Raw genomic sequence first — 19806 nt, 5'->3', positions numbered from 1 at the left:
GTCTTTGGCAGGGAACCCTTGACTTTCCTTCCGTCCTTTGATCAGACATTCTCAGATTAGCCGGGAGGGGCAAGCCTCAAGCTGGTCAAGCCAGCAGAAGCCGCACCAGTCAAGCTTGTTTCGGAACCCCCTTCCCTCCCCGCTCCCACACTCGGGTAGTCCCTCTGGCTCTGACCCCTCCCTCCTTTCCTCTCAGGTAGTCCATCTCCCCCCCACCCCCATCCTCTATCGCGGCGGGCACCGCCCTCCGCCCCTCCCTACCCCCTCCTGGGTCCGGCACTGACTCGCCCGGCTGCCACGTCTCACTGATGACATCACCAGGGCCGCTCGGCCTTAGCCAATCCGCTAGGGGGAGTCCGAGCGAAGTCCTAGCCAGCGAGTCAGCTGGGAGGGGAGTAGGGAGGGGAGGAGATTTAGTGGGTGAGGGAGTGGGGAATGGGGTGGGCTACAAGCCCTCAAAGTGCGCATGCGCCAGAACCGCAGGGCTTGGCGGGAAGCTGAGTGCTGATCGCGGAGGCGCACCGTCGGTCCTCAGCAAGCATAGGCGCGCTCGCGACTCTATTTCCCGGCGTGCCACTCGGTGCGGCCGCCCTCTGGGCTATGTAAAGGCCCTTTGGTCTAAGGCTTCCCTATTTCCTGGTTCGCCGGCGGCCATTTTGGGTGGAAGCGATAGCTGAGTGGCGGCGGCTGCTGATTGTGTTCTAAGGGGACGGAGTGGGGGAAGACGTTTGCTCTCCCGGAACAACCTATCTCATTCCTTTCCTTCAATTACCCGTGGCGCGGAGAGTCAGGGCGGCGGCTGCAGCAGCAAGGGCGGCGGTGGCGGCGGCGGCAGCTGCAGTGACATGTCCAGCATGAATCCCGAATAGTGAGTGCAGGAGAGCACCGTTCGGCTGGGTCTTGGGCCAGCTTGGGGAAGCTTTAAGCGGGCGAAGAGGACTGGGGCCGGAGTGGGGCATTGGCCGGGGTGAGGAGAGGGTGTTGGAGCGGGAGAGGCTGGCGTCCGGGAGTCGGGCCCCATTGTCTGACGGCGGAGGGGCGGCCGGGGGGAGGGGTCGGGCCGGGCCGGAGGGGTGAGCCTCCCGGGCCTGGCCGGGGTCAGGTTGGAGGGCCTGGGTGCGCGGCCGCTGCGGAGGAACGGTGTACTGCTGGGTCGTGGCGTTTGGGCGTCGGGTGAAGGGCTGTCTGAAGGGGTGGCCTCTCCCGGAGGGCAGTGACTTTGGAAGGAGGACTTGTTTTTAAGGGGCGGGGGCAGGGTGGGGGCGCTTTCCTAGAGGGCACTGGCAGACCCTCCGCACGCACTCTGAGGAGCTGTCAGGATCGTCAGGGTGGAAACCAGCTTTACTTGTAAATCCTGAGCTTGTTGGCTCTATCTTCTTCCACCCTCCCCGCCAGGTTTCAGGTAATATGGATGTTTCTCGGGACTGCGTGGGATTGAGGGGAATGAGTAGATGGTGAGGAGCGATTTAAAATGTTTAGTTCTCTTTTTGAGTTGTTTCTTGGAAGAGTTCGCGAAGAACTCGCCGGTCCATTGCCCTCCTAAACACCTGGGCATTTGTGAATTTTTTTTTTTTCCTTTTGTAGAGGACATTTAAGTCATTTTATTTTCTGTAGGTCAGCAACAACAACAACAAAACAACTGAAGCCAAGGAATGTCTTTCTGATACTACCAAATTAAAAGGAAGAGGTTGCTGTCAAGTTCAAAGTGGGACCTATATAGATCTGTAGGTTTTAGATTACCTATTTGAATGCTTGCAGATAGGGAAAGAGGTTCCATGACGTGTCATGAAAAGTTAATGTATTCTTTTTTCTTGCTTACTCAAGAAGTCACCACAACAGATGTGACATACCTGGCACATTTCATGGGAACTGGTATTCACTTTCCTTTGGAAAGACTTTGTTAGGGGCTCCTCAATGGCTCTTAAAATAAATCTTCCAGTTTACATAGGTAAAAATTAATGAATAACTAGAGGAGATTTAGTTGGTATTTCTGTTTTAGCGTCAGAAGCCTTTAGAGGTTAGGGGAAATTTTTTTAAAGCACAAATCGGTATTTGTCTTGAAAGTTGAATTGTCCTTTAGTCAATTACTGCTAAAGATTTCCCCCTAAAAGGTCCACCCATTAGTTTAGCTGACTGTCATGTGTCTGTCACATGGCTCTTGCAAAATACATTCTGATTTCAAGTTTTGTAATACAGTGGTTTGATGCTGAAATGTTCCCTTTTGCACTCAACAGAAGTCATAGTATTTTATTGGAATTCTGTATACTTTAAGAAGTTGAGGATAGTGTTTTTACAGTGACATATTTGCTGTGTTGGCAGTTTTTTTCTTTCTTTATCAAGGGCTCCAAGAACAGTGGGTTTGGCATGGTAGAGCGGAGAAGAACTTGGGGTTCCTAATTAGTAGTTTTCTTGGTAGTCAGGAGTATGGATTGACCATTTTATGGAGGTTTGTAAACCTCTGTTGTTTCTTGTACTTGGTGGAAATATATTGTACTTGTGAAATATATTTAGTACTCTAAATCTTGAAGATTAATTAGTTGAATAAAAATTTGATAAGTTACTCAGTTTCTGAATGTTCTCTTTTTGTAAAATAGCATAGGACTCATTCCTATCAAGGTAGTGGTGAGATTTGAAAGTATATAAACACATTTTGTTTTCAGTATTGAACTCAGGGACCACTGAGCCAAGTTCCCAGCCCTATTTTTGTATTTTATTTAGAGACAGGGTCTCACTGAGTTGCTTAGCACCTCAAGGTTGCTGAGGCTGGCTTTGAGCTCATGATCCTCCTGAGCCCCTCATGCCACCGAATCCCACAAATACTCTTTAGGTGGTATAAATCATTCTATTAGTGCTAGGATTTAAGAATATGATTCTTAACTTCAAGGAGCTTGTAATGCAGTATGGAAAATAGATTTTATTCTTGTTAAATACCTATAAACCCATAAAGTTCCAGATGCTTGGCATATATCAGAGCAATAAAATTTCAGAAGAGGATAGTGGGTTGTGGTTGGCTGTTGAGTTTTGGAAAACTATAGAAAAGACACCTGTAAGAGAATTATTAGCAATTACATTTGTAGGAGATTAAGGAGAATTTTCCAAGAGGGGGGAAGAAGAGAAATGACTAATGGCAAGGACAATAATTCTTAAATATATGACTGTGCCAAATTATTCTTTCTTTTGAGGTCTCTAGTTTAATAATCTCAATAGAATCGAACCCAGAAATTTTTAATTTTTTTTTTTTTGAGGGTACAGGGGCTTAAACTCGGGAGCACCTTACCACTGAGGTAAATCCCTAGCCTTTTCATTTTATTTTTTTTTGAGACAGTATCTTGCTAGGTTGCACAGGCTTAGCCTGAAACCTCCTTCCTCAGCCTCCTGAGTTGTTGAGATTATGGCCATGTACTACTGAGCCTGGCTCCAGGAATGGTTGTTATATTTTTTTTCTAGAATTAAGTATTCTAATATTTGGCTTACTCTGTTGGTATTCTAGATTGCCTAATAAAATAATCCAGGAATTTGGGAAAACCTTTGCAAAAGTGTTAATGAAAATTGCTTAAGGTGGGCTGGGGATGTGGCTCAAGCGGTAGTGCGCTCGCCTGGCATGCGTGCGGCCCGGGTTTGATCCTCAGCACCACATACAAACAAAGATGTTGTGTCCGCTGAAAACTAAAAAATAAATATTAAAAAAAAAAAAAAAGAAAATTGCTTAAGGTGATATGAGGTGATGGATATTTTATAAGGTAACATCACTAGGAGAACAAGCCTTTTAACAATCTGTCTTCACCTGTTTTTTGTCTTTGAAATTTGTTTACCAATTTGGAAAACAGAGAAAAGTTAATTTTAAGAGTTTTATTTATTTTTGTATTGGGGATTGAACTCGGGGGTCCTTAACCACTGAACCACATCCCCATATCTTTATTTTTTATTTTGAGACAGGCTCTCATGAAATTGCTGAGGCTGGACACCAATTGATGATCCTCATCCTTTAGCCTCCTGAGTAGCTGGAATTATCGGCATGCACCACTGTGCCTGGCTGTTATTATCACCCAGATAGAAGTCTATTTTCTTTTCTTTTCTTTTTTCTACCTTCTCTGGCTCCAGACAACCATAGTATTCTTTCTGGCACTAAAGATTGTTTTTTACCTTTTCAAAGAAATTAATGTAAAATTAATACAAAAGAAGTCTGTTTTCTTTAATATCTTATCTGAACTTTAAAATCTTTTCTTAAATTAAACTCTTGGTTGTTGGGGTAGGGGCTTTTCCTGATTTCAGAATTTTGATTTAGTAACTAATGAATGGAGTAGTAGCTAGTGCTTACAATTGTATCCCAAGTGTTCCTTTACTTGCTTTAGTTTATCAGCTAATAATTTGTCTCATTCTTTTTAGAAACTTAAAGGTGTACTGTATGGGTGCTGCTAAGAATTTTGTGAGAAAATAGGATGTTGACAAAAGAAAAAATTTTCTTTGAGGAGTAGGATTGTAGATTTATATTGGTTGACATGAGATTACTTCTTGCTAGTTTTATTACTGAATGCTCTTACTTTTATGATCCTTAAGTTGTAAGCTTTTGGTTTAGGGGTGAGGAGGAAAAAAATGTTGAGCGCTGATAGAATTTTATGCTGGGTATGGTGGTACATGTCTACGATCCTAGCTACTCAGGAGGCTGGAGGCAGGAAGATTGCAAGTTCAAGATCAGTCTGACCAGTTTAGGGAGACTTTGTCTCAAAATAAAAAAGGACTGGGATGTTGCTCGGTGGTGAAACATCCCTGAGTTCCGTCACCATTACTTAGCCCCAAAATAAAGGTTGTATTTAATCTGTCCCTTTGACTGCTTTCTGTTTTATTAGATTGATTTGGGGATAAATTACAATCCAGGGTTGTCCTTAAGGTAGAAATTAAAGGTGATGACTGGCTTGTTCGCAATTTCAACTGCAAATAAGAAAAGCAACTGGAAGTATAATCCTAACAGTGGAAAAGTAGGCAGAAAGGGTCAAAACTTTCCTTTTTCTTGAGGAAAAAAATTTTTGATTTTTCAAACCAGGTGATGAAGCAGTCAGTGATTATTTCAGTACACTAGTTAAGAAGTACTTAACATTATTTTCATACCAGAAACATTTTTCATAATGCTTCTAGTGAATTTTTTTAGTGTCAAGAAAATAATTTTGTCTTAAAGAATATATTAGATATGTCTTAATAAATGTATTGAAAATAAAACGTGTGGACCCATCTTGGATGTACCAGTGAACTATAGTAGAAAAGTAGTATTCTACTTCTGACTATTGTAGTTTATTTTTAATTTTGGTTCTGAGATTGAACCCAGGTGTACTTAACCACTGAATCCCATCCTTACTCCTTTTTTATTTTATTTTATTTGTTTGTGATAGGATCTTGCTAAGTTGTTTAGAGCCTCACTAATTGCTGAGGCTGACTTTGAACTCAAGATCCTCCTGCCAGCCTCTTGAGCTGCTGGGATTACAGATGTATGCTCTTGGGCCTGATTTATTTATTTATTTTTTAAATGGTAGTTTTTAAATACAGATTTTAAAGGGATTACTTTGTTTTTAGCTTTTCTTTTCCTCTTTAAAAATATGTCTCTCAGTCTCAATTTTGTCAGTTTTTCATTTGCTTTTCTGCAATGGTGGATTCAAGGAACATTTGACTTTTTTTTTTTTTTTACCAAACCTGTTTCAAATAAGTCTTGTTTTTATTTTTTGCAGTACAGGGGGATTGAACCAGATCCTTGGGCTTGGTAGGCGAGTACTCTACCACTGAGCTACATTCCCAGCCCTCACATTATTTCCTTTAAGTATTTGAAAGTAAAAAGGAGGTCAGTTTTGTTATCCGACAGTATGATTTCATTAGTAATAGTCCTGGCTTTTATACAGTTTTTTTTTTTTTTTTTGTTAGTGATTTTTTATTTATTTATTTGTTTATTTTTGTGATGCTGGGGGATCAAACCTACCACTTGAACATGGTAGGTAAAGCACTGTACCACTGAGCTATACACCTCTCCCCTCCAAAAAGTTTAAAGAAGAAAAATAACTATATTTTTCTTTTTTAATAAAGTCATTTTTATAAGTTTATTTCATTTGGTTTTTTTTCAATGTGGTGCTGAGGATCAAATCCAGTGCCTCACATGTGCTAGGCAAATGCTTTACCACTGAGCCACAATCACAGCCCAATAACTATTTTTATGGTCCAGAATATAATTTTTAAGTGTCAGCAAAGAATCAAATCTGTAATTCTTTGGGTAATTTAAGTTTATAAGAGTCTCCACAAAATGTACTCACTTTTTGTGTGTGTGTGTGTGTGTTTGTGAATGGGATGATCTTATGGGATCATTTATAGATAAGAACTGAAATCTTACATTTAAAAATTTACTTTAAAAAAAAATTAAAAATTTACTTTTTGCTGGATGTGGTGATGCACACCTGTAATCCCAGCTTCTCAGGAGGCTAAAGCAGCAGGAGGATTGCAAATTCAAAGCCAGCCTGGGCAATTTAGCAAAACCGAGCCTCAAAATAAAAAGGACTGGGAATGTTGCCTAGTGGTTAAGTGTCCCTGGGTTAAATCCCAGGTTCCAAAAATTTTTTTCTTTTTTATCATAATTAACTTAAAATAGGAAAGTTGACAATTTTGTGCCATAAAATTTATATATTAATTTTTTTGTTTTGTTTTGGTGGTGTGGGAATTGAACCAGGCCAGGCCCTGGAGCATTCTACCGCTGAACCACAACCCAATTAGCAGAAAAAAGGTTGCTTTAAAGATGAAAGAGCTTTGAAATCAAGTGTTACTTTGGTAATTTTCTAGTTTGGTGCTATTAAGGATTGAACCTTAGTGGATTTACCACTAAGCTGCATCCCCAGTGCTTTTTATTTTATTTTATTTTTAAAGATAGGGTTAGGATCCTTTTATCTCAGCCACCTGAGTAGCTGGGACTATAGCTTGTGCCAGCTAAATTCGATTGATTGATTGATTGATTGGATACTGGGGTTTGAACCCAGGGGCGCTTAACTCTACTGAGCCACATCTCCAGCGTTTTTGTATATTTTATTTAGAGACAAGGTCTTGCTGAGTTGCTTAGGACCTCACTAAATTGTTGCGGCTGGCTTTGAACTCTTTCTTCCTGCCTTAGCCTCCTGAGCTGCTAAGTTTTATTTCCAGTAGTAAAGAATAATTTCTTTTTGCAAATGCTGTCTACTTTTCCTTCTCTTCTGATAATTTGAAGATGTTTAGAGTAAAATAAAAGACTTTTTAAGGCGTTGAGATTTTTAAAGATTTGCTAATAATCAACTTAGAATGTCTTAAGCCAAAATTGAAACTAGGGTTGCTAATGCATAAGATATTTTAGACATGTAGCTTATCAGCTTTTTATCATTCTTTGTCTAATTTCACTTAGGAGTTTTAGTAAGAGATTTGGGCAAAATGCCCAGATTTTTTTTCTCCCCTCATTAGAGGGAGAGACTGGTCAGACTATTACTCTGTTTTCCTGTAGAAGGTGGGGCTGAGATTGCTGCTTTGATGTCAGGAATAGAATTTAGGGAAGAAAACCTAGGTCTTGGTTTTTCTTTGGCACCACCCTAGGAATATTTCAAATTATAAAAGGATAATGGTGGAATGATATATGTAGGTGGTGGTGGTGGTGGTGGGGTTCTGAGCCCCTGAGGAGCCAGAGAACAAAGTGTTTCTTGGTTTGTTGGCCAACTAAAGCATAAGAAATAGGGTTTGGAAGGAAAACTAGGAAATGAAGTTTTCCTTGCTACTTTTGTGACTGGTTGGCTCAGTTGGCCAGAACATCCTGCCTTATTTAAATCTCAAGATTATGATGTCCAATTAAGTTTATTTTGTTGTGTTTGCAGATTATTAATTCTGACAAATAATTATGTTGCATTTGCTCAGAGGTGAAACATCACCTTTTAAATTTTTTTTGGTAAAGAGATTCAGAGATTGAACCCAGGGGCGCTTAATCACTGAGCCACATCCCCAGCCCTTTTTATTTTTTATTTTGAGATAGGGTCTCTCAAAGTTGGCCTAAAGGCTGGCGCTTAATCACTGAGCCACATCCCCAGCCCTTTTTATTTTGAGATAGGGTCTCTCAAAGTTGGCCTTGTGATTCTCCTGCCTCAGTCTCCCATGTGTGTGCCACATGTATGCGCCACTATGCCCGGCCACCATCACTTTTTAATGACAAGTATTGTTTAAGAAGTATCCACTACTCTTTGTGCCAGCCACTTGACTAGGGTTTTTTTTTTCCTTCTTTTTTTGGTACTGGGGTTTGAACCCAGGGGCGCTCAACCACTGAGACACATCTCCAGCCCTGTTGGGTATTTTGTTTAGAGACAGGGTCTCACTGAGTTGCTTATCGCCTGTTGCTGAGGCTGGCTTTGAACTTGCCATCCTTCTGTCTCAGCCTCCTGAGCTGCTGGGATTACAGGTGTGTGCCACCACACCTGGCTGACTAGGGTTTTTATACAGGGCATTTAAGAGGGTCAGCCTCTCAAATTTACTTTAAAAATGAAACTAAGTGAATTATATAATTGAATTTTTCCAAGCACAAGAATCCATTTAACTTTTCTGAATTTGTTTCCTTGCATAATAATAGTACTTAAGTAGAAATATTTATTTTTTTCCTACTTTGCCTATAGATATTTTCCATTTTCTTGATTTTCCGACACATATTCTTTTTTTTTTTTTTTTTTAAAAGAGAGAGAGAGAGGGAATTTTAATATTTATTTTTTAGTTTTCAGCGGACACAACATCTTTGTTTGTATGTGGTGCTGAGGATCGAACCCGGGCCGTATGCATGCCAGGCGAGCGCGCTACCGCTTGAGCCACATCCCCAGCCCTCGGACACATATTCTTGACCCATTTATAGATATGTACTCCTGTGACCTCTAGGAACATTTAAAAATACATATTTTACTTTTTTTATGGTGTTGGTGAGCATATTCCCAGTCCTCATTTGAGTTTTTTTTTTTTTTTTTTTAAGAGAGAGAGAGAGAGAGAATTTTATTATTTATTTTTTAGTTTTCGGCGGACACAACATCTTTGTTTGTATGTGGTGCTGAGGATCGAACCCGGGCCGCACGCATGCCAGGCGAGCGCGCTACCACTTGAGCCACATCCCCAGCCCCTCATTTGAGTTTTAAAATGTGGTGTTTTGGGGCAGAATTTTATTTTAATGATCTGGTGCTCCCTTTCTCTGTCCAAAAAAAAAAAAAACAAAAACAAAAAAAAAAACAAAACTGGTTCTGTCCATATATACCTATTTTCCTGACAATAGGGAATCAAACTCAGGGACTTGTGAATGCTAGGCAAACGCTCTACCACAGGGTTACACCCCCAGCCAACATGTTAAATACTGTGATAAATTTAAAGAATAGGATAGTGAAATAGTGCAAAAAATTTGTAGAAGGGCCCCGAGAATTCTGTTATTACAGGAAGTTTGTTTTAAGTGGAGAGGAGCTCAACATTGAGGATTCTCTAGAAACCTTGATATGCTAGTCTTGGGGTGGAGTCAATTAAAGACAATTTGAAAAAAAAAATTGTTTCCTCCACTAGCCAGAAACTTTAAATATATACATTATTTCCTTTATCCTCATAATAAATTCTTTAAAAAAGTGTCCTAGGAGGGTTTTTGTATGGTTGTTTTCTGCTAGGGAATAAACCCCATGGCCTCACAACATTCTAAGTAAGCATTTGCTCTACCATTCTGCTACACCCTAGCCTTCATATTGTCCTAGTTTTAAAGATGAAGAAACAAAGATCAGACTAAAGAGTTAAAAAGACTTGCCCAGGGCATTTAGAGTTGTCAGCAGAATTGGAATTTTAATTTAAGGTCCTCTGATTTTAGTCCTGGTATGCTGTTTCTACTTTCCTACAGATGGTTACTTTTAGGAATTCTGTGTGTGTGTGTGTGTGTGTGTGTGTGTGTGTGTGTGTGTTGGGGTGGGTAGTCCTGGGGATTGAACCCAGGGCCTTTAGATGCTCAACCACTGAACTGTATCCCCAGCCCTGGGAAATTAAAATCCAAGTTAGGTAATTAGGCTCCTGCCATTTTTGTGGACTCTTGTTTTTTTTTTTTTTTTTTCCCAGGGGCACTCAACTACTGAGTCACATCCCCATCCCTTTTTTTGTATTTTTATTTAGAGAGAGGGTCTCACTGAGTTGCTTAGGGCCTTGCTAAGTTGCTGAGGCTGGCTTTGAACTCGCAATTCTCCTGCCTTAGCCTCCCAAGCCACTGGGATTACAGGGATGCACCAACCTGCCCAGCTTGTGGACTCTCATTTTGGGGTGAGGGGGCAGGGTACCAAGGATTGAATCCAGGGGCACTCGGCTACTGAGCCACATCCCCAGCCCTATTTTGTATTTTATTTTGAAATAGTGTCTCACTGAGTTGTTTAGGGCCTTGCTAAGTTGCTGAGTCTGGCTTTGATTTCGGGATTTCCTGTCTCAGCTACCCTGCTCCTGGAATTACAGGCGTGTACCACAGTGGCTGGTCCAGTTTGTGGACTTTTTTTTTGTGTGTGTGTGTGTGTGTGTTGCTGGGGCTAGAACCCAGGGCCTGGTGCATACAAGGCAAGCACTTTACAAACTGAGCTATATCCCATATTCCCAGCCCAAGTTTGTGGCTCTTAATTTAATAATTTATGATTAACTTTTCTGAAAGTTTCCTCATATAACACTACAATAGAGAGGCCTCTTTAGAAATGTTAAGGGGGGCTGGGGATGTGGCTCAAGTGGTAGCGCGCTCGCCTGGCATGCGTGCGGCCCGGGTTTGATTCTCAGCACCACGTACAAAGAAAGATGTCGTGTCCGCCGATAACTAAAAAATAAATATTAAAAAAATTCTCTCTCTCTCCTCTCTCACTCTCTCTTTAAAAAAGAAAGAAAGAAATGTTAAGGGATGCCCAGCGCTGCTGTAATCCTAGCAATTTGGGAGGCTCAGGCACAGGTGATAACAAAAATCATATCCAGCTTCAACAGTTTAACAAAAATCATATCCAGCTTCAACAGTTTAGCAAGGCCCTACACAACTTAGTAAGACCCTGTCTCAAAATAAAAATTTGAAGAAAGGGCTGGGGTTGTAGCTCAGGGATAAAGTACCCCTGGGTTCAATCCTTAATTTGATTACCTAATTACCCCCCCTCCTCCCACCCTTAAGGGTTCATTAGGAGAATACATGTTAGGTTTGAATGGACCTTTGATTTGTCCTTCAAGTCTTGTGTTGGTTGATAATTATAATTTCTCCAGGATTAAAGTTATTTATCCATTTTCAGTTTTTTTTGTGTGTGTGCGTGTGTGTGTGCGCTCTTGAGTGCTCTTGGATATTTATACTTGGGGTCCTTAGAAGTCATGGAAGTCTTTGTGATTAAAAAAACAAGTGAGGCAGAGAACTGTCTTGTAGACAGCACACTTGCTGTAGACCATGTTAGTATTTTATGTTACTAGGCTTTGATAGTTATGCCTGATATGGTCATACTACTTATATAAATATTAGCTAGTGATTTTTAAACTTTCCCTTTAAATTGGAAGACTCCTGTGATTGTTTTTCATTCATTCATCTGAATAGAAGCTTTGAATAAAATAGCCTTAAAGTTTTTGTCTGTACCTTTGAAAGTTTTTAGTAAGTTACCTTGTGTTTCAGAGGGAGGAAGGAAAAATATTTGAGTACTTATTGTGCTCCTATCATGTGACAGACATTGTGATAAATGTTTTAGAGACCTTCTTTTTTTTTTCTTTTTCCATGGTACTGGGGATTGAACCCAGGTGTGCTTTACTACTGAGCTATATACCTAGTCCTTTTTATTTTTTATTTTTATTTTATTTTTTAAAATTAATTAATTAATTTATTTCTTAGTTTTTGGCGGATACAACATCTTTGTTTGTATGTGGTGCTGAGGATCAAACCCAGGCCGCACGCATGCCAGGCGAGCACGCTACCACTTGAGCCACATCCCCAGCCCTTATTTTTTATTTTGAAACAGTCTTGCTAAGTTGTCCAAACTAGCCTCAAACTTGATATCCTTCTGCCTCAACCTCCCAAGTAGCTAATATTACAGGTGTGTGTCACTATGCTGATCAGAGACCTTATTCCTAATCTTGATAAACCTAATTTGGGTGGTGGTGGGTGTTAATCAAACTTTTGAGTAAGTTGTATTGGATAGAAACTGAATCCAATAAAGGTGTTTTTAGCTTCAAAACCCATGCAAGCTTTGAGAGGTAAGGTGGTAGAGCATGGTTACATCCATTCATTCCCTCATTGGTGTTTTTCAGCAAATGTTTGTTGTATATGTATTGTAAAACTGTCTAATCTTTTGTTCTCTTGTATCACTGAGCACTTCCTTCTGCCTTACCAAAGCTTCCTTCATTTTCAGAATTCAGCTTTGAGTTTTTGAAATATTCTAAACACAACCAAAATAAAACGTGGAAGATTAAGCTATTGTCTCTAACAAAGAAAAACAAGTAATTTTAGTGGTTGATCATAGGAACAGGGATTTATTTATTTATGTGTGTTTTGTGTATGTATACCTACGCAACACACACACACACACACACACACACACATCCACTAGGAATTGAGCCCAGGGCCCTGTGCATGCTAGGCAAGTGTTCTATCACTGAGCAGTACTCCCAGCCTAGAAGCTTCATTTCTATATTTAGTTATTCTGGCTTTTTGCTTGTGCCTTTGACACTTTTGCATTGATTATCTGTTCCGCAGTAAGAAAAATATGCTTGGATTTATCATGGACACTTTTAACACATGGAACCACTATAGGCCTGGCTGGCATGTTTTTTATTTTAGGCAATCTCATAAGAACTTAAGGTCTCACAGCACCCTTGGAAGCATGGGCAAGTGTCACATAAGGATTTTGGTGCTTTTTCAACCTCCTTGGTATGAAGGTAAAGAATTCTATCATTAGAAGTTCAGGACAGCCTATTTTTAATTTTTTTTTTTTTTTTTAAATTTTTCTTCTTTTGTGGTTCTGGGAATTGAACCCAGGGTCTTGTGCATGCTAGGCAATGCTGTGCCACATCCCCTAACAACCTTGGTTGTTTTTAGAGGCTGTATTGTGAGAAAATGCTATGTCAAACTGTTCTTGTTTGGCGAGGTGGTACACACCTGTAGTCCTGGCTACATGGGAGGATCACTTGAGCTCAGGAATTCAAGGCCAGGACAGACAACATAGTGAGATCCAGTTTCAATTAAAAAACAAAAAACAGTTGGGAGGCTTGAGTGTAGCTCAGTGATAGACTATGGGCTTAGCATGTGCAAGACCCTGGTTTTGATTCCATTACTACAAAAGAAAACAAGAAGTGTTTCTGAGATCTCCTTGCTCCTTTAAGTTTTAAGATGGTGACATACCAGGAGTAGATGTAAGGCTATATAGGCTGCTTAAAAAAGATTTACAAAAGAAATGTCAAGCTGTGCGGGTGGTGCACACCTACAATCCCACAAAGATGAGGCAGGAGGATCTTTTTTTTTTCTTTTTCTTTTTGGTATTGAGGATTGAACCCAGGTGTGCTCAACCACTGAGCCACATCCCCAGCTCTTTTTATATTTTATTTAGAGACAGGGTCTTGCTCAGTTGCTAAATGCCTCGCTAAGTTGCTGAGTCTGGCTTTGAACTCATAATCCTCCTGCCTCACCCTCCTGAGCTGCTGGGATTACAGGTGTGCACCTCTGCATTGGCTCAAGGATCTTGAATTCAAAGTCATCCTCAGCAAAAACAAGGTGCTAAGCAACTCAGTGATTCAACTCCTATTCTCTCCTATTTTCAACTCAGTGGTTCAATTCCCAGTAAACTCCCCCCCCCCCAAAAAAAAAAAGTCAGCTGTGATGCTACAGTTTAGAAGTCTGCATTTTTCCAAATCTTTTTTTATATGTGACTAAGTTTTTTTTTTTTTTTTTTTTTTAGATCTAAGTTGTCCATACTGTCTTTGAACTTGTGTTCCTTCTGTCTCACCATCCTGAATAATTGGATTACAGGTGTGAGCTACCATGCTTGACTTGTTTTAGTAATTTTTTCAAGAATATTGTATAAATAATGGAAATAAAGCTCTAATCTGAAAGATGAATCAAACATTTTGGGATTAGCCTTTCGCTGATCTGGAATAGAATGTATAGTTCATGTTTTCTTCATCTCATTTAAGCAAAAGATCATTCTAATGTTGACCAAAAAAAGGATACATTTTTGCCATTATCATTCAACTTCATGAAAACTGGATAGAATAAAATTCATTCTTACTGAACCACATTGTTTGTGTTTTACTCTTGAAATCTCCAGTGTCGCTAAGGTAGACCATGAGCTGACTTCAGGAGGAATTGATAGTAAAAATAATTTTTCACTTGTTATTGTCTTTGATACTCAGTCATTCAATTGTGAAAAGCCTACCAATTTCCCTCAGTCTCCTCCTTTTCATTCAGCCTTAAGTGATGCCATTCCTACCTGCATGTTTTAACTTTTTCATTGAATGATCTCTATTTTTTTGTGGTGTCTGGTTGGAACCAGAGTCTTCAAGCATTACTAATAAGCAGGTGCCTTAGTACTGAGCCACATCCCTAACCCCTGTCCTCTGAATTTGATACTTAAATTTAATATCATTGCTCATGGTAATATAAAATCAAGCAATTGAAAAGAATTCCTTAATGTGCCTCAAAAGCAACTTTTAAAAGTGATTTTACAAATTCATGATTTATGATTTGATTACAAAATGGAAAAACACAAAGTATCTCAAGTGTGTGTGTGTGTGTGTGTGTGTGTATAAAAAAAAAAAATCAGGAGCTAACTTTGTTTTTTTTCCCCCTCAGTACTGGGGTTGAATCTAGATGTATGCTTCCACTGAGCTACATCCCTAACCTTTTTTTATTTTTTATTTTGAGACAGGTTGTCCCTTAGTTGCCCAGGGTGGCCTGGAAATTGCAGTCCTCTTGCCTCAGCCCCCTGAATTGCTGGGATTACATGGGTGTGCCATTGTGCCCAGCAGGAGCTGCTTTTTGAAGGGATTGTTGTTAGTACCTATTTTGTTCATTTCTTCATCATTGTTAGTGGTTCTTTAAATGTTTTATTTTGAACTAAATTTAGATTCATCAAAGAGTTGCAGAAACAATGTAGAGAGTTCCTGTGTGTTATTCTTCATCCAGCTTTCCACAATATTAACATCTTGTGTACATGGCTCATTTGTCAAATTAAGAAATTAACCTTGGTTCATTGCTCCCTAAAATGTAGACTTTATACTAATTTCTTCAGTTTTCTACTTTTACTATGCTAGGATCTAATTCAGAATACCATGTTGTATTTAGGTGTTTTGTCATGTTAGTCACCTTCAATCTGAATTTGATTTCTTTTCTTTTTTTTTTTTTTTTAAAGAAAGAGTGAGAGAGAGGAGAGAGAGGGAGAGAGAATTTTAATATTTTATTTAGTATTTGGCGGACACAACATCTTTGTCTGTATGTGGTGCTGAGGATCGAACCCGGGCCGCACACATGCCAGGCGAGGGCGCTACCGCTTGAGCCACATCCCCAGCCCATTTATTTTATTTTTTTTTAGTTTTTCAGTGGACACAACATCTTTATTTTATTTTTATGTGGTGCTGAGGATCGAACCCAGCACCCCATGCATACCAGGCAAGTACGCTACCGCTTGAGCCACATCCCTAGCCCCAATCTGAATTTCTTAGTCTCTCCTATTTTCATGATCTTAACTCTTCTTTTCCCCCACATTTTTTTATTGGTGGATAATAGTTGTACATAATGATGGGATTTGTTATACATCTGTACACACAATATAAAAATGATCTTGACACTTTTTTTTTTGTACTGAGGATTAAACCCAAAGGTGCTGTACCACTGAGCCATATCCCTAGCCCCCTTTCAAATCTTTATTTTGAGACAGGGTCTTGCTAAATTACTTAGGACCTTGCTAAATTGCTGAGGCTAATCTGCAACTTAAGATCCTCCTGCCTCAGCCTCTCAAGTTGCTGATCTTGACACTTTTGAAGAATGCTAATAAGCACTGGATTTTATAGAATGTCCATCAGTTTGTGTTTGTTTTCACATGATTAGATGGGGCTTATAGATTTTTTTTTGGAAAATAACACAGGAACCACAGAAGTCTGTTCATATCACATCAGAAGACATGTGATGTCAATATGATATAATTGCTGGTCATACTGATGCTATTCTCATTACTGGAAAATTATTTCTGGGCTTATTACTGGCACATTACTGGTGATTACCTTCACCACATACTTTTTTTTTTTTAAAGAGAGAGAAAATTTTAATATTTATGTTTTAGTTTTTGGCAGACACAACATTTGTTTGTATGTGGTGCTGAGGATCGAACCCGGGCGAGTGCACTGCTGCTTGAGCCACATCCCCAGCCCCACCTTCACCACACACTTAAAGCAATGTCAGGTTTCTCCACAGTAAAGTTACTATTTTCTTCTTTTAATATTTTTTAGTTGAGATGAACACAATATCTATTTTTTTTAAGAGAGAATTTTTTAATATTTAGTTTTTAGTTTTTGGTGGACACAAGATCTTTGTTTTTGTATGTGGCACTGAGGATCTAACCTGGGCCATACACATGCCAGGCTAGCTCGCTACCTCTTGAGCCACATCCCCAGCCCACAATATCTTTATTTTTATTATTATGTTGTGCTGAGGATTGAACCCAGTGCCTCACATGTGCGAGGCAAGTGCTCTAGCTCTACCACTGAGCTATGGCCCCAGCCCCAATTTTCTCCTTTTGATTAACACTGTTTATTAGAAACCAATCAAGTATTGTACAGTTCACTCCTCCTTGTGGGAGGAATAGTCAGATAACTTGTGGGATATGTTAAAGCCACCAGAAATAAACACTTTGGGGACATTCTTTGCTATGCAAATATCCTGTTTCTCCTTTAAGGTTTATTTTTGTGGTACTGGGGATTGATTGACCCCAGGGCCTTAAGTGTGCTAGGCTAGTGCTGTGCCACTGAGTCATATCCCCAACCCTTTAAAAAATTTTTGAAATAGGATTTCACTATGTTGCCCAGACTGGTCTTGAATGTGCAGTCCTCCTGCCTCAGCTTCCTGAGTAGCTGGGATTACACACATGCACCACTGTATCTTGCTTCTCCTTCTAAGTTTTATCTGCTAATTAAAACCCTTGGCAGTAGATTGCCCACACAGCAGTTAATAATGTGGAGATCTATTGATCTATTTCTCTTATTTCTTCTACATGTATTATGGGAATTTTCCTATTAGGGAAGATTTGTCTCCTCCCACTTAAAAATTTTTTATTTTTATGTGGTGCAGAGGATTGAACCCAGTGCCTTACACATGCGAGGCAAGTGCTCTACCACTGAGCTACAGCCACAGCCCCCTCTTCTCCCATTTATTTAATTTATACTAGTGTAGATTCAAGGATATTTGTTCTTTGAGTTACAATCCAGCAATACATGGTTGTTTACTTTGTGGTTCAAATTATCATTGTTGTTGATGTTATTATTTTGGTACCAGGGATTGAACCCATGGGTGCTTAACTACTGAGACACATCCCCAACCCTTTTTGTTTTGTTTTGAGACGGTCTCCCCTAAATTGTTTAGGCCTCACTAATTGTTAACGGCCTCACTACGTTGTTCAAGTTGGCTTCGAACTTTTAATCCTCCTGCCTCATTCTCCTGGGCTGCTGGGATTATAGGCATGTGCCACCATACCTGGTTGTGGCTCAAAATTATTTTGGCTTATTCATTGAGCGAATTTTCAGGTTGGTTCCTGTGTGCTTTATTGTGGGGGGAGGGTATAGTAAAGATTGAACATAAGGGCGCTTTACCTTTGAGGTACATTCCTAATCTTTTTTTTTGTGTGTGTGTGGGGTACTGGCAGTTGAATTCAGGGGCACTCAACCACTGAGCCACATCCCCAGCCCTTTTTTGTTTTTTATTTAGAGATAGGGTCTCACAGAGTTGCTTAGCACCTTGCTTTTGCTTAGGCTGGCTTTGAACTCTCCTGTCTCAGCCTCCATAGCCACCCTTTTTAGTTTTTGAGACAAGGTCTCACTAAGTTGCTGAGGTTGGCCTTGAACTTGGTGATCCTCATGCCTCAGGCTCCCAAGTCTCTGCTGCTGTTACAGGCATGTGTCACTGGACCTAGCTTACTAGGTTTGTATATTTTCTATGACAGTTTTACTGTTGTTTTGTAAATTATAGTTACAGAAATGTCTAGAAACTCAAATATCTCTAATAAAATTACTGTTTTAAAACTTTAACTGAAAAAAGTGACTTAAAGATTTTTACTCTTTTTCTTTCTTTTCTCCTTCCTTTCGCTTTCCCTTTTTGTATTACTGGGGATCATACCTGGGGCCTCCTGCAAACTAGGCAAGCACTCTAGCACTGCAGTACATTCCTAGCCCTTTTAAAAAATTTTATTTTGTGATACTGTTTAAGTTGCCCCGGCAGGCCTTGAATTTACAATCCTCTTGCTTTATAGCCTCCTAGGTCGCTGGGGTTATAGGCATGCACCATTGCTTATGACTAAAATCTAAGCTTTAGAAGCTTTGTTACTTGTAACAATTAGGAAGTATTTATGTTTTTTCCAGCCTTATGGTTGCTCTGAAAGTAGAGAATTTGATCTTTAAGGTACCATACCTTAGACATCATCTGTGGCCTAATGCAGTCCTTTTATTGACTTAGGTTGTTTATTCAAATAATCTAAAATTGAAAGGATTTTAATTATTTAGTTCATACTATGATTCATTCTGTTCTTGTTTTAATTTTTGTAGCATTAGGGATTGAATGCAGGGCCCTCACAAGTACTAGGCAAGCACTGTAACATTGAGCTACAACCCTAGTCATGCTTCTGATTTACTAAGCCTTTTTTTTTTTTTTTTAAATTTATTTTTTAGTTTAAGGTGGGCATAATATCTTTATTACTAAGCTTTTAATATCCTTTTGTATGTCTATTTTGCTACTGCTAGAACTTTTTTTTTTAATTCAGTTATAATTAGGAACAATAAGTATATCATAATTTGGTAAAACCAAATTGATATTTAAAATAATGCATTAGTACTGTAAACCTAGGTAACATTCTGTGAATATTCACAGATAATCAGTTCTAAAAGTTTTACATCTTATGTAAATAATGCTAATATAACCTAATTTAAATTTTGTGACTTTTGTTTTTCACCTTTAAGTAGATACTAGCTTTTAAAACTAAAATGAGAAAATTTGAAACAAAAATGAGAAAACTAAAATTTTCTCATTTTTGACACAAATGAGAAAATTGAAAACCATATATAATTTGAAAATAAAAAAGAATTTGTAAATTCTTGATCTGTTGTCCTTTTGTATGTTTCTTAAACTTTTTTTTAATTGTTGATGGACCTTTATTTATATGTGGCCTTGAGAATCGACCTCAGTGCTTCACACATGTAGGCAAGTGCTCTACCACTGAACTAAGACCCCTGCTCTTTTTTAATTTGCTGAGAACATATGGAAGTTGTCTGAGTTGGTAATGATTTATGAAAGATTTTTTGGAGTCCTAATCTATTGTTGTTGTTCAGGTCCCAGGAGGAATTCTTGGGGGCTGGTTTTTGAGTTAGACCTGACAATAATAGAGGACATAGGCAGAGTCTAGCTTTCAGTGTTTTTGAAGGATATTTGAATACAAGCTTAGAATGTTGGTAAAGTTCTGAGCTTGAATAAATCACCTTTGGTTTTTATCACATTTCTAACATAAAATGTTTATAATATTGTCTTTCAGAAATGATCTGTTTTTTTGAGGGAAAATTCCAGGTGGGATGCTGGGAAAGGATCATAAA

At 39.2% G+C, this 19806-nt stretch overlaps 1 protein-coding gene across 1 annotated transcript in view; it reads left to right on the top strand.

Moving 5' to 3' along the window:
- Positions 1-495: 495 nt before the first annotated feature.
- Positions 496-19806, top strand: part of Rab1a (RAB1A, member RAS oncogene family) — a 33454-nt gene continuing 14143 nt past the window's right edge. The window contains exon 1 of the mRNA XM_076833163.2: positions 496-868. Within this exon, the coding sequence (XP_076689278.1) occupies positions 846-868 (23 nt within the window). The 5' untranslated portion in view covers positions 496-845. The remainder of the gene's footprint in view (positions 869-19806) is intronic.

The sequence above is a fragment of the Callospermophilus lateralis genome, chromosome 14, assembly GCF_048772815.1.
Source record: "Callospermophilus lateralis isolate mCalLat2 chromosome 14, mCalLat2.hap1, whole genome shotgun sequence".
Lineage (NCBI taxonomy): Eukaryota > Metazoa > Chordata > Mammalia > Rodentia > Sciuridae > Callospermophilus > Callospermophilus lateralis.
Note: the sequence above shows the minus strand (reverse complement) of the source record. Positions and strands in the feature narration are given on the sequence as shown.